Source organism: Scyliorhinus torazame, chromosome 14 (assembly GCF_047496885.1).
Source record: "Scyliorhinus torazame isolate Kashiwa2021f chromosome 14, sScyTor2.1, whole genome shotgun sequence".
NCBI classification, from domain to species: domain Eukaryota; kingdom Metazoa; phylum Chordata; class Chondrichthyes; order Carcharhiniformes; family Scyliorhinidae; genus Scyliorhinus; species Scyliorhinus torazame.
The window spans coordinates 33,462,990-33,477,111 of record NC_092720.1 but is presented as its reverse complement, the minus strand read 5'-3'; the positions used below and the strand labels follow the sequence as shown (position 1 = coordinate 33,477,111).

The following is a 14,122-nucleotide window of genomic DNA, read 5'->3' as shown; positions in this document are numbered from 1 at the left end:
CCCGTACACCATATCCCGAATCCCTTTATTCTTTAGAAAGGCATCTATCTTTTTCTTAAAAACGTTTAAAGAAGGAGCCTCAACTGCTTCACTGGGCAAGGAATTCCAGAGATTCACAACCCTTTGGGTGAAGAAGTTCCTCCTACACTCCGTCCTAAATCTACCTTCCCTTATTTTGAGGCTATGCCCCCTAGTTCTGCTTTCCCTGACCAGTGGAAACAACCTGCCCGCATCTGTCCTATCTATTCCCTTCATAATTTTATATGTCTCAATAAGATCCCCCGCATCCTTCTAAACTCCAATGAGTACAGTCCCAGTCTACTCAACCTCTTGTCATAATCTAATCCCCTCAACTCTGGGATCAACCTAGTGAATCTCCTCTGCACTCCCTCCAGTGCCAATATGGCCTTTCTCAGATAAGGAGACCAAAACCTCATGTGGCATGCCATCAGATTTTGACTAATAACAATCATCTGAAGTTTATAGAAGACAAAAAAATGCTTAGATATGGAGGAATCCTTCTCCAGTGGTCAGTAACTTCCTACGAGGAGTTACTTCCTACCAACCCTCCTCCTACGGGTTTCTGAGGCTGTCATGTTGCAACTCTTATCTAAGCACAAGATGGAGCAAAATGGAATTGGGAGAAATCATCAAATGCAACGACATTTATAAAGGTGAATTACCAAACAAAAACCTTCTTTTGTCCTCCTGAAGAGACTTGCCGACTGATCCTTTATTCGTTATACCTCCCTGTCATTCTTGATTTCTCTGCAGCCTGTGGTATGATTGACCACGTCATCATGGAATAAATCTTCTTTGTTTCAAAACTAAAATACTGGAGATGATGGATATCTGAAATAAAGGCAGAAAATGCTGGAAATACTCATCAGGGGCGTCATTCTCCGATCCCCCGCCGGGTTGGAGAATCGCCGGGGGCTGCCGTGAATCCCGCCCCCGCCGGTTGCCGAAGTCTCCGGTACCGGATATTCGGCGGGGGCGGAAATCGGGCCGCGCCGGTTGGCGGGCCCCCCCGCTGGATTCTCCGGCCCAAATGGGCCGAAGTCCCGCCGATAAATTGCCTGTCCCGCCGGCGTGGATTAAACCACCTTTTGAACGGCGCGACAAGGCGGCGTGGGCGGGCTCTGGGGTCCTGGGGGGGGCGCGGGGCGATCTGGCCCCGGGGGGTGCCCCCACGGTGGCCTGGCCCGCGATCGTGGCCCACCGATCCGCGGGCAGGCCTGTGCCATGGGAGCACTCTTTCCCTTCCGCCTCCGCCACGGTCTCCACCATGGCGGAGGTGGAAGAGACTCCCTCCACTGCGCATGCGCGGGAAACTGTCAGCGGCCGCTGACGCTCCCGCGCATGCGCCGCCCCGATATGTCATTTCCGCGCCAGCTGGCGGGGCAACACAGGCCGTTTCCGCCAGCTGGCGGGGCGGAAATCCCTCCGGCATCGGCCTAGCCCCTCAATGTTGGGGCTCGGCCCCCAAAGATGCGGAGCATTCCGCACCTTTGGGGCGGCGCGATGCCCGTCTGATTGGCGCCGTTATGGGCGCCAGTCGGCGGACATCGCGCCGTTTGGTGAGAATTTCGCCCCTGGTCCGGCAGAATCTGTGGAGAGAGACACAGAGATAAGAAGTGGATGGTTTTTCAGAATATGAGACCTTTATTAATAAGGGGATCATGGGTTATGGGGAGAAGGCAGGAGAATGGGGATGAGAAAAATATCAGCCATGATTGAATGGCGGAGCAGACTCGATGGGCCGAGTGGCCTAATTCTGCTCCTATGGCTTGTGAAACATTAACCTGTCTCTCTTTCCACAGATACTGCCTCACCTGGAGAATATTTCTCGCATTCTCTGTTTCAACATTTTCCTTGTCCAGCTCCGTGCGTCTGCCCTTATTTGGGTATACATCCCCATGTCTATCCAATTATAACCAGTGTGTCACCTATAGTGGCTTACAAAAAATCGCCACTCCATCACTGTTGTTGAGTCAGAATCCTGGAACTCACTTCCTAACAGCACTGTGGGTGCACCTACGACACATGGTCTGTAGTAGTTCAATACTGCTCACCACCACCTTCTCATGGCCAATTAGGAGTGAGCAATAGATGCTGGTCCAGCCAGCAATGCCCACATCCCATGGAAGAACATAAAAAGTATTTTATTTTGTAAATATGGGGCCTGAATTTTCTGGCCATTTCCGCCTGCAGGATCTCCCAGTCCCTCCAAAGGTGACCACCCCGTGACAGGTTCCCTGGCAACGGGATGGGCGAACCACCCAAAACGGCGTAAACTTCGGCGGGATCTCTGGAAAACACACCAGAGGGAGGCGGGAGAATTCCGCCCAGGGACTGTGGTATGTCTATGCGCCTTGAACCAATTACCTTCCTCCCTCTAACTGCGTCGCCAGAAGATGACACTTGATCTAGACCATCCCAAATGCATCTGGACCTCCCATATGCATCTCATTGGAAGACTGATCTGTAGGTTGTCATTTCTTTGTGTCTAATTTACTAATTTCTGATTGGTTAGGTAACTACACCCTCAGATTTTCTGCTCTCTGAATGGTTATTGCCCCAATCTCAGAAATGCCTTCAGTCACCGTTCCTACTAGGCTCTGACTCGTGGGAATTTCACTGATAATGGAATAGCTGTTATTATATTAAATGTCTGAATACTAATAGGTTTTATGATAGGCTTCTATGAAATGGCAGACAGACCATAAGTACCTGGGACAAGTCTACAACCTGATTTATCAAGAGGAAAATGCAGAGAGGCTATGGTCTCAAATTATGAGTAAATCAGCATACAGAGGTCTGGATCTGCAGAAACTTGCTGTGTGATTTATGAGAAACTAAATAACAAGAGGCATAATAATTGTAGTGGGGTGCATGGAACTTGATTTATCAAAATGCTGATGCATAGAGGCTCAGGCCTCTCAACCTGGAATCCAATTTATGAGCAATGTGTTATAGAGCGGGATAACAAAGTTGGGTCAGGGTCATAGATTTCTTTTTTATGTTTTCAATTATATTTTAAAAATTTCTGTGAGCAACACATAGCAGATGGCCTCTATTAGACTTATTCATGCCGTCTTAACTTCACTGTTGCAACCAGCAACAGAGATATAGGGCCGAAGTCCCGCTGCTGTCAACCCACGCCAACCGGCGTGGATTGAACCTTGAACCACCTTTGGGACGGCGGGACACGGCAGCGTGGGCGGGCTCCGGGGTCCTGGGGGCGGCGCGGGGCAATCTGGCCCCGGGGGGTGCCCCCACGGTGGCCTGGCCCGCGATCGGGGCCCACCAATCCGCGGGCGGGCCTGTGCCGTGGGGGCACTCTTTTCCTTCCGCCTTCGCCATTGATCTCCACCATGGCGGAGGCGGAAGAGACCCCCCCTCCACTGCGCATGCGCGGGGATGCCGTGAGCGGCCGCTGACGCTCCCGCGCATGCGCCGCCCGGCAAAGTCAGTTTCGCGGCAGCTGGCGGGGCGGAAATCAGTCCGGCTCGGGCCTAGCCCCTCAAGGTGAGGGCTCGGCCGCTCAAGATGCGGAGACTTCCGCACCTATGGGGCGGGGCGATGCCGGACTGATTCGTGCCATTTTTGGCGCTGGTCGGCGGACATCGCGCCGATATCGGAGAATCCCGCCCCAGGTCTTTGTGAAACAATCCAGGGTGCTGGTTCTGTTGTTCTGTTTCTCACAAACAGTCAGCACAGGCTGCTGGTTTGTACATAGCTGCCAGGATGAGGATTAATCATGGGTTGCTTGCGATTCTATTGGGTGAAGTTTAAACACTGCTTGCAATTCTATTGGATAAGTTTAAAAGTAGCAGCTTCAGGGATTGGATCGCGTCCAACTGGGGTGAGCTATTGATTTTTGAACGTTGTATAAGTACTGTGTTCTGGTCTTTGTTCGGCAGAACAGGTCTTGGCCAGTCTGTTCTCCGTGTACACGTAACAAGCTTGATTAAATAAGCCATCTTGTCCAGGTTGTCGTGTTTGTTCCTCTCTGTACTGAGCTGGGCCACAGGGAATAACCCCATGTGGAAGCTGACTCAATACACAGGTCTTGAAACCGCTCCTACATAGGCTGCCGTAGGAAGGTGGAGGGAAGGCGCTGCTGGGGCAACCGGGGGCAACAGCTCGCGGCACCAACATGCCAACTCCTGGGGATCGTGTGTACCTATTCCGGGGGCAAACACCTGTCCCTGCCCCAACGACCACCCATAACCCCCACCGAATGCCGCGTTCTGGCTGCACGGCTGAAGGCTATCGCTAATAGGGAATTGGCAATCATGGTTAAGTGAGCACGTCACAGGGTAGCACAGTGGCGCAGTGGGTTAGCCCTGCTGCCTCACGGCGCCGAGGTCCCAGGTTCGATCCCGGCTCTGGGTCACTGTCCCAGACAAACCCCACAACCAATGGCGCCGACCCCCCCTCCCACCCTCTCCCCAGGTGCCCACAGTGATCCTCGATGTGCTTTGGCCTCCCAGCTCTACCACTACGTCTTGGTGTTTTCCCAGGATGCACATCAGAGGTGGAGGCTGCCAGCTCCCTACCTCGTCCCGTGGCCTTCGATGCCCCTGGCAGGCGTCCTCTGGGGTCATGCTTGGCACTCTGCACCCCCTCCTCCTGGTCGGTGCCCATAAGGCCCTGGGGTTCACCTTGGTACGGAGGTGCAGCTGGTTCGGGCCCCGCTGCCCCTGCATCGTCTGGAGCTGCCAGTCCTGGCGGTTCCCCATGGTCTGCACCATAGTGTAGACACCCTCAGCGATGCTCCTCAGTGACATGCTCTGCAGTGCCTCAGCCATGCCCACTTGCGACTGGGACGAGCTCTGCAGCACCTCGGCCATTCCCATCTGAGAGCGGAAAATGTCCCGCAGAACCTCATCAAGGTCGTTCTGGCGCTGGTTGACATCCCCCAGCGAGTCGGACATTCTGCCGAGACCCTCAGCCATGGGCGTCACCAACTGCACGATGCCTTGGACACCTTCACTAATAGTGCTGAAGTCGCGCACCAGACTCTCCACTGCGGTCGCCACCCTAGCAGCGTTGGCCTCAGTGTCACTCTTCGTAGGCGCCATCTCCTGTGCCCCTAGCCTCTGGGACACCTCCAAGCAGCTATGGATCTGCTGGATGCCGCTGTCATCTCCATCTGAATGACCCAGCTGCTCCCTATCGTCTTCATCAGCTCCGGGTATCTCTGTACCAGAGGCTCAGCATCAGGCTGGGACCCAGCTGAGTCCTAGGATCCAGCAGACCTCCGACTGCTGTCTCGCTTGGGGGTTCCTGCCTCCAACTGATGTGCATCATCAGCGATGTAGTATTCACCTGACTGTGCCCCCGAATGCCTGACCACTAACATCGCACCGAGGTGCGTGTATCTGCGTTGGTGGAGGGTGGGGATGACAGCTGTGCCGCGACTACAGTTGCATCCTCTGAGCTCTCCTCCGATATGTTCTCCTTGGAGTCAGGAGAGGGGGCCTCCTGGAATGGGCCAGCTCCATTGGCTGGAGGACCTGCGGGAGAATGGACATGTGGTCAGTGGGACCGATGGGTCAGTCATAAGGCAATCACAACTCACGTTTGACAGGTCCTCCAGGGACCTCACCTCTGCAGCGGCCGCCAACCTCCGTGTGGCTGGCCGATATGTCCTCGGTCACCCCAGTCACCTCCAGGGCATGTTCCTCGAAGGAGGTAAGGATTCTTATGTCCGGCACCCTTCTGCCATCTGAGCCCTCTCCCGACGGTTATGGGAGAGCTTTTCTTGAGAAGACACGGAGAGGGCATTGTTAGCAACAAGCGTGGTTCACAGTGATGGGAGAGGGGGTGTGAAGGAGGGGTTGAAGGGGGGGGGCTTGCGAGCACGGTCCCATCAAATCAGCTGGCAAGCCTTCATTTGCGACGAGAAGCCCGTGAGGCCTCGTTAAGTGGACCAATTAACATTGAATTGCGTTGCCGGCCTCGCTGGGCCAAGTGCCGGGCCGGGAAGCTCGCGGCAATGCCTACTCGCTACCACACTTCGAAATTTTCCCGGAGAATAGCGTCCACACATTGTACAGATCGGATTGCTGATAGAAACCTCATCAGATTAACAATTCTGATGACAACGGTGGAAGTGAAAGATGCCCCTCTTTAAAGATATGCACATGCAGCCAATTCTAATTTATTTCAGATGCATTCAGTCAATTAAAGCGATTCTGAAATTTAAAAAACACCACACTGCTTTTGAAGAATTGTTAAACAAAATCAATTGGAGGTGAGGCAGTCTGGAAGAACGCACAATTTGGAGACCTGCTTACCGAGATCAATGGATATGCATATTAATGAGATTCATTCCAGCCGACAAATGGTTGCAATTGGACCCATAAATGAAGTAACGCAATTGCACGGACACAGTTTCTCCAATACCAAAGACGAACCAAAGTAATTTTTTTTATTCTTTCATGTGATGTGATGTGGGCATTGTCATAATATACACCAATATATCATGGTGCAGATACACACACACTGATGGACACACAGCAAGACCAATCAACACACACAACACCGCAGCCAATCACCAGTTAGAGCACACGCACTATATAGACAGGGGGCATCAGAGTTCCCGCTCATTCGGGATGCAGCCTCCTACAAGGACAGAGCTTACACCTTACAGCACAGATCCTCACCATGTGCTGAGTGCATAGACTCGTTCGGACAGGCATAGGTCTTTAGTTTAATCTAACATTATGTTAACCCACAGTGAAAGTATGTTCAACAGTTTCTAACTTAATAAAATAGTGTTGCACTATTTTAAGTGTTGGTGGCCTGTATGTGTTCCACGGATCCAGAGCACCCAACACATCATGATACCAGGAGTTGAGGGATATTAGAACTTCTTAGACCTACCTGCAAGTGATCTGCCTTCCACCAGCATACAGTCATCCTGCAAAATGGACAGCGTCCGCCCGCCGCCGCTCCGCATCACCGGTAACCTGGGGGCCAACTGGAAGATATTCAAACAACGCTTCCAGCTCTACCTGGAAGCCACAGACCGGGATGATGCCTCGGACACCAAGAAGATCGGTCTCTTCCTATCCACGACCGGGGAACATGCCATCCACATTTTCAATTCTCTCACCTTTGCTGATGATGAAGATAAATCAAAATTCAAGACGGTCCTCCTCAAGTTTGACACTCACTGCAACATCAAGGTGAATGAAAGTTTTGAGCGCTATGTATTCCAACAGCGTTTGCAGGGTAAGGATGAAACTTTTGAGTCCTTTCTCACCCACCTCCGCATCCTTGCACAGTCCTGTAATTACGGGCCCACCTCCGACTCCATGATACGCGACCAGATCGTTTTCGGTGTTCAGTCAGACCCCCTACGCCAGCAGCTCCTCAAGGCTGTGTCCATCGTTCGGATGGGGGCTGGTCTGCAACCGCTGTTGTCCTTCGGCAGGTGGCCCCCCGCTCGTTCCCGGTTCGTCTACCGGATGGCTCTATTCTTCGCCGCAATCGACGCGCCCTTCGTCTCGTTCCACGCTCGCCACGTGATCCTCCACTGTCGCCTCGCCCTCCTGCTGACCCTGCCATGGACTATGCAGAGCTCCCTGTCACTCTGCATTCCCCTGACTCTGAGGAAGTCCAGCCCGTTCCTAAACCGGCGGCTCTCGACCCACCCTTGAGGTGGTCAACCAGAATTCATCGCCCACCTCAGAGACTTAACTTATGAACTTTGCGGACTTATAGACTCTCTGAATTGTTTCGTTGCTTTGTTTGATCGTTTCCCTGGTTTGTATATAGTGTTGATCTCGTTATTTTTGTTGCATACGGCTTCTCTGCACCAGGCACCTTCCCATGTAAATAGCTTAGTTCTCATGTACGTAGTCCTGTAAATATGTCTTTGCACCCCACAGGTAGTTAGGAACATTCTCACCATACATTATTTATTGCCACACACATACATTCTTTTATAAAAGACTGAAAAACTGATATATAAAAAACTGATTAGTAAGTTTGCAGACGACACCAAGGTTGGTGGAATTGCGGATAGCGATGAGGACTGTCAGAGGATACAGCAGGATTTAGATTGTTTGGAGACTTGGGCGGAGAGATGGCAGATGGAGTTTAATCCGGACAAATGTGAGGTAATGCATTTTGGAAGGTCTAATGCAGGTAGGGAATATACAGTGAATGGTAGAACCCTCAAGAGTATTGAAAGTCAAAGAGATCTAGGAGTACAGGTCCACAGGTCATTGAAAGGGGCAACACAGGTGGAGAAGGTAGTCAAGAAGGCATACGGCATGCTTGCCTTCATTGGCCGGGGCATTGAGTATAAGAATTGGCAAATCATGTTGCAGCTGTATAGAACCTTAGTTAGGCCACACTAGGAGTATAGTGTTCAATTCTGGTCGCCAGACTACCAGAAGGATGTGGAGGCTTTATAGAGGGTGCAGAAGAGATTTACCAGAATGTTGCCTGGTATGGAGGGCATTAGCTATGAGGAGCGGTTGAATAAACTCGGTTTGTTCTCACTGGAACGAAGGAGGTTGAGGAGAGACCTGATAGAGGTCTACAAAATTATGAGGGGCATAGACAGAGTGGATAGTCAGAGGCTTTTCCCCAGGGTAGAGGGGTCAATTACTAGGGGGCATAGTTTAAGGTGAGAGGGGCAAGGTTTAGAGTAGATGTACGAGGCAAGTTTTTTTACGCAGAGGGTCGTGGGTGCCTGGAACTCGCTACCGGAGGAGGTGGTGGAAGCAGGGACGATAGTGACATTTAAGGGGCATCTTGACAAATACATGAATAGGATGGGAATAGAGGGATACGGACCCAGGAAGTGTAGAAGATTGTAGTTTAGTCGGGCAGCATGGTCGGCACGGGCTTGGAGGGCCGAAGGACCTGTTCCTGTGCTGTACATTTCTTTGTTCTTTGTTGGGGGATGTCATAATATACATCAGTATATCATGGTGCAGATACACACACACTGATGGACACACAGCAAGACCAATCAACACACACAACACCGCAGCCAATCACCAGTTAGAGCACACGCACTATAAAGACAGGGGGCATCAGAGTTCCTGCTCATTCGGGATGCAGCCTCCTACAAGGACAGAGCTTACACCTTACAGCACAGATCCTCACCATGTGCTGAGTGCATAGACTCGTTCGGACAGGCGTAGGTCTTTAGTTTAATCTAATATCGTGTTAACCCACAGTGAAAGTATGTTCAACAGTTTCTAACTTAATAAAATAGTGTTGTGCTATTTTAAGTGTTGGCGGCCTGTATGTGTTCCACGGATCCAGAGCACCCAACACATCAGGCATTGCTGGCAAGGCCGGTATTTGTGGCCCATCCAGAATTGTCCTTGGGCTGAGTGGCTCGCAAGGCCATTGCAGAGGGAAGTTAAGAGTCAACCAGCTTGCTGTGGGCCAGGCATGGATGGCAGATTTCCTTCCCTGAAGGGCAGTAGCGAACCAGGTGGGGTTTTTTTTACGACAATACACGATACTCCACGGTCAGTATTACTAAAATTAGCTCCATAGTGCAGATCTTTCTTTCTTTTTTTTAAATCAATTTAAAATTCATCGGCTGCTGTTGTGGGATTTGAACCCACGTCCCCAGGCCATTAGTCTGTGCCTCTGGATTATTAGTCCAGTGATATCACCACTGTCTCCCCTCCATACTTATGAATGTGCTTTTTGCTATTGGGAAGGTGTACAGAATCTCACATATGGATGGGGCCAGACTGGATCCCTTTCCTGAAGAATGAAAGAAAATGTAATATTAAAAATCAGAATTTTGATTGGTTACGCGGCTGAGTTTTTTTGATTGCACATCTTCACCCACTGAGTGACTATGTTTCGATGAATACAACATCTCTCCCTGCAAATAAAACCCAAGTCCCTTAAAAAAAACAGGCACTTAACTGCAACGAGCAAAACCGCATGGGCAGCAATACACTAGCCCTTCTTGTGATGCAGGGTGAAAGCGGACTTAAGAGGCTAGTGATCCCAGAGAATGAGGAGAATCTAATTTCATAAGAAAATGAATCCAACAATTTTTTGACAGCAGAGTAATTAGCAGCTCTTTACGAGAACAAATCCCCTGCAAAACATTTAGGGGGCCGAGGTCTCATTAACCTGATGGGAATACATGTGGAACTCCAAGCATTTCAAGAGATGTAAACAGCACATTTATAATAATAGTAATCTTTGTTGTCACAAGTAGGTTTACATTAATACTGCAATGAAGTTACTGTGAAAAGCCCCAAGTCGGCACAGTCCGGCGCCTGTTCGGGTACAGAGGCAGAATTCAGAATGCCCAATTCACCTAACACGCACGTCTTTCAGGACTTACATATATATAGACATAGAACATACAGTGCACAAGGAGGCCATTCGGCCCATCGAGTCTGCACCGACCCACTTAAGCCCTCACTTCCACCCTATCTGCATAACCTAATAACCCTTCCTAACATTTTTGGACACTAAGGGCAATTTAGCATGGCCAATCCACCTAACCTGCATGTCTTTGGACTGTGGGAGGAAACCGGAGCACCTGGAGGAAACCCACGCAGACACGGGGAGATCGTGCAGACTCCACACAGATAGTGACCCAAGCCAGGAATCAAACCTGGGACACTGGCACTGTGAAGCCATTGTGCTAACCACTATGCTACCTTGTTACAAAGACCCTAGTTCACCACCGAAGACATTCAGATACATTTACTCTTTCCTCAACGGTAAATTTGACAAAAGTTTCCAATGTCTTCAAGTGATCTGCTGATTTTCCTAAAACCTGCCCCAATAAGGGTGATGTGTGCATGTATTGTTCTTGCTTACCTGTAAGGCCACTGGCTTCAGCCGAGAGAAACGCACTCCAGGACAACAAGAAGAATATTCCAGTCTCCAGCATCGGGAATTCACAGAGTTTGGTGAATTTCGTTAAGTTATCAAAGCATATGTTAAGGAGAAAGAAATGACAGGACATAAATCATAAACCAATCCCTTTTCTCACCAAACCGCCCCTCATCAGCCACTCTTCCCATCTCTTTCACTTGGGTTGTGGTTTCCATGAATGATAGCTGCTCACAACAACCTCATCCAAGCGGCCATTAGGCACCTTGAACCTTGACTGTGAATGCCAGTAGTCTATTGGACTGTGAAGGGCATGGCGACCAAGGCCAATCTTGCCCTCAGATGGCAACTGCTCGTTCATATTTACAGCAGGAACACTGTCTGGCTTTAACCTGGAATACTCACGAGCAACCATAGCTTTCGACTGCCACTCCTGCTTAGCTGTGAAGACCAGGAATCGAACTTTGAGATCCTTCCTGAAGGCTCTAAATTATATGTGGGTAGGTTCTGTGCTTTGGTATCTCTAGCAAGATCTCTATCTTCAGATAGGGACCTAGGCTGTGTCAGCAGATTAACCACAAGGCTAAAATTGATCCAGTCCACATTCCTGCAACTACACATGTCCAGTTCAGCAGAGGTTTTTTTTAATAAATGGAGGAAGGTGAAGAGCCATCTTGAATAATGCAGGACACCAGCACATTTGAGCAGGGTATGAGATACACCAGGAAGGGGAGCATGTGAAAACCTTTTCACTTTCCACTTACAATTTCTAGCCTTTTACTTCACGTTTCCAGAAGTGCAATGTTAATCAGAGACAGGGGCTCTGGCTAATACATCCATCCCTCACCCTGTGATACTCACAGTAATTTTGTTGTCCCCACTGCAGCATACCAATCATTCTGAAAATACAACCTGTAGCCTTTCTAGTTTATTGCTCAGTGCCACACCACAGGGTGCATTTATCACACTCACTGGGGAAGTCAATCGTTCGTTTCAACTTAAACATCGCATCTGTTATTTTTCCTTTTAAACCATTCTTCATTAAGTACATGACCTTTCACTTGCGACTCTCAGATGTTTGCAGTTCAATACAGTTCTATATGAATTACTCAAGCTGATTACAGAGCAGAATATCATTTGCTGGCTGCATTTGCCATTCTTAAATGTCACTCATTTTTGTGTTTTCCCCACCGACAGCAGTGTAATTGGAACACATTTCTCAAAAGAGTGCTTCTCCCACACATGGCTCCGTCTGCTTGTCCCTGTTCTGCGGGTTGGCCACGCGATTAGTTCTCGATTTCCAGATGCGCAGCAACTGTCATGTTGTTGCTCCGGAACATTCCACTGCATTCTCAACACTCCTTTATTTCCTTTTCAGATCGTTTCTCAAAAGGTTAACCTTATCGCTGGTGGTTATTTGACCCTGAACAGTAAAAGGATTAGGGGGAGTCATGTGCTGACTTTAAAACGTTGGTCTCTCCGTGAAGGAACCCTGGGCGCGATTCTCCGACCCCCCCACCGGGTCGGAGAATCGCCGGGGGCTGGTGTGAATCCCGCCCCCGCAGTGTCCCGAATTCTCCGCCACCAGAGATTCGGCGGGGGCGGGAATCGCGTTGTGCCGGTCGGCGGGAATCGTGCCGGTCGGCGGGCCCACCCCCGGCGATTCTCCGTCTGCGATGGGCCGAAGTCCCGCCGCTGTCAACCCTCTCCAGCCGGCGTGGATTAAACCACCTTGTGAACGGCGGGACAAGGCGGCGCGGGCGGGCACCGGGGTCCTGGGGGGGCGCGGGGCGATCTGGCCCCGGGGGGTGCCCCCACGGTGGCCTGGCCCGCAATCGGGGCCCACCGATTGGCGGGTGGGCCTGTGCCATGGGGGCACTCTTTTTCTTCCGCCTTCGCCATGGTCTTCACTATGGCGGAGACGGAAGAGACCCCCTCCCCTGCGCATGCGCAGGGATGACATCAGCAGTCGCTGACGCTCCCGCGCATGCATCGCCCGGCGAAGTCCTTTCGGCGCCGGCTGGTGTGGCGCCAAAGGCCTTTCCTGCCAGCCGGTGGAGCGGAAACCATTCCGGCGCGGGCCTAGCCCCTCAAGGTGAGGGCTTGGCCCCTAAAGGTGCTGAGACGCCGGAGTGATCCGCGCCGGGTAGCGGACATCGTGCCAGTTTGCGGAGAATCCCGCCCCCTGTTCTGAAAAACAATTCTTAGCAGGAACTGTTAACTTCTACGTTCTTTTTGATCCACTTCTAGATTTCAGAAAGCTAATTACAAATGGAATACCCAAAGAGCTTGGTGTTGCACTCATCGCCCTTTTGTCACAATACATATTAACAATATCACAACATACATTCGCAGATGCTGAAACTGTCAGCAGCTTTGAGAATACCACAAAGGTTTGGGCAAGTATTAGAACATTGAAGGAGAAAAGAGTGACTCCTATGCGATCCGGATGTGATGGGAGATCACTCAGTCTGGCAGATGACATTTAATGTAGATAAATGCAGTGTTGTGCATATGGCTTGGGTTTATCCCAAGCGCATGTGTGCATGCAGGATTTCAAACTAAAGTATGCTGATTCAAGGGAAAAACCAAGATGTTTGTAACACATGAATCTCTAAAGGTTCAAGGCTAGTGCCGAGAGATGATAAGCCACCGGAGTATTAGGGTGTTGGGGATAAAGATAGAAAAGAAGGATATGGTGCAAAGGAAGTGAGAGTGTTGGGTGGCATTAGAGAAGGAAATAGCACAATATGAAGTAGAAGCAAGCTGAGAAGGATGATGAGGAATTTAAAGACAGTTTTACTATGCATGTATATAAACGCACAAAGTGCAGTGAATAAGATTGGCGACCTACAGCACAAATAGCCGTTTAGTGGCAATAATGGAAATTGGACTTTAAAATAGTGAAGACAGGGTACTTAATAGTCAAGAATACAATGTGTTCAGAATGGGCAGGCAGGGGAAAAAGGGAGGTGGGATGGCAATTCTGATTAGGGGAGACATTGGAAAGCTCCTTGAGGGAGCAAGGACAGAATCCAATTACTAAGAGTTGAGTTGCAGGTGGATGATATTTTATAGGCTTCCAAATAGTGAGAAAGAGATACAAGAGCAAACACCTACAGGAAAATCAAAGAGATATTCAAGAACTAGAGAGTAGTGATTTGGGGGATTTTAACAATCCAAATAGGAATTGGATTATGTTAGAGTAGAGGGCAAGGAGGAGGAGGAAGTTCTGAATGTATTCAGGAGAGCTTCCTGGGCCAATATG

At 50.1% G+C, this 14,122-nt stretch overlaps 1 protein-coding gene across 2 annotated transcripts in view; it reads right to left on the bottom strand.

Annotated features, from left to right (window-relative positions):
• Nucleotides 1–14,122, bottom strand: part of LOC140389619 (sodium/hydrogen exchanger 9-like) — a 570,848-nt gene that overhangs the window by 358,203 nt on the left and 198,523 nt on the right. For both annotated transcript variants that reach the window (XM_072473892.1, XM_072473893.1), the window contains exon 8: nucleotides 10,840–10,940. In XM_072473892.1, the coding sequence (XP_072329993.1) occupies nucleotides 10,840–10,940 (101 nt within the window). The remainder of the gene's footprint in view (nucleotides 1–10,839; nucleotides 10,941–14,122) is intronic.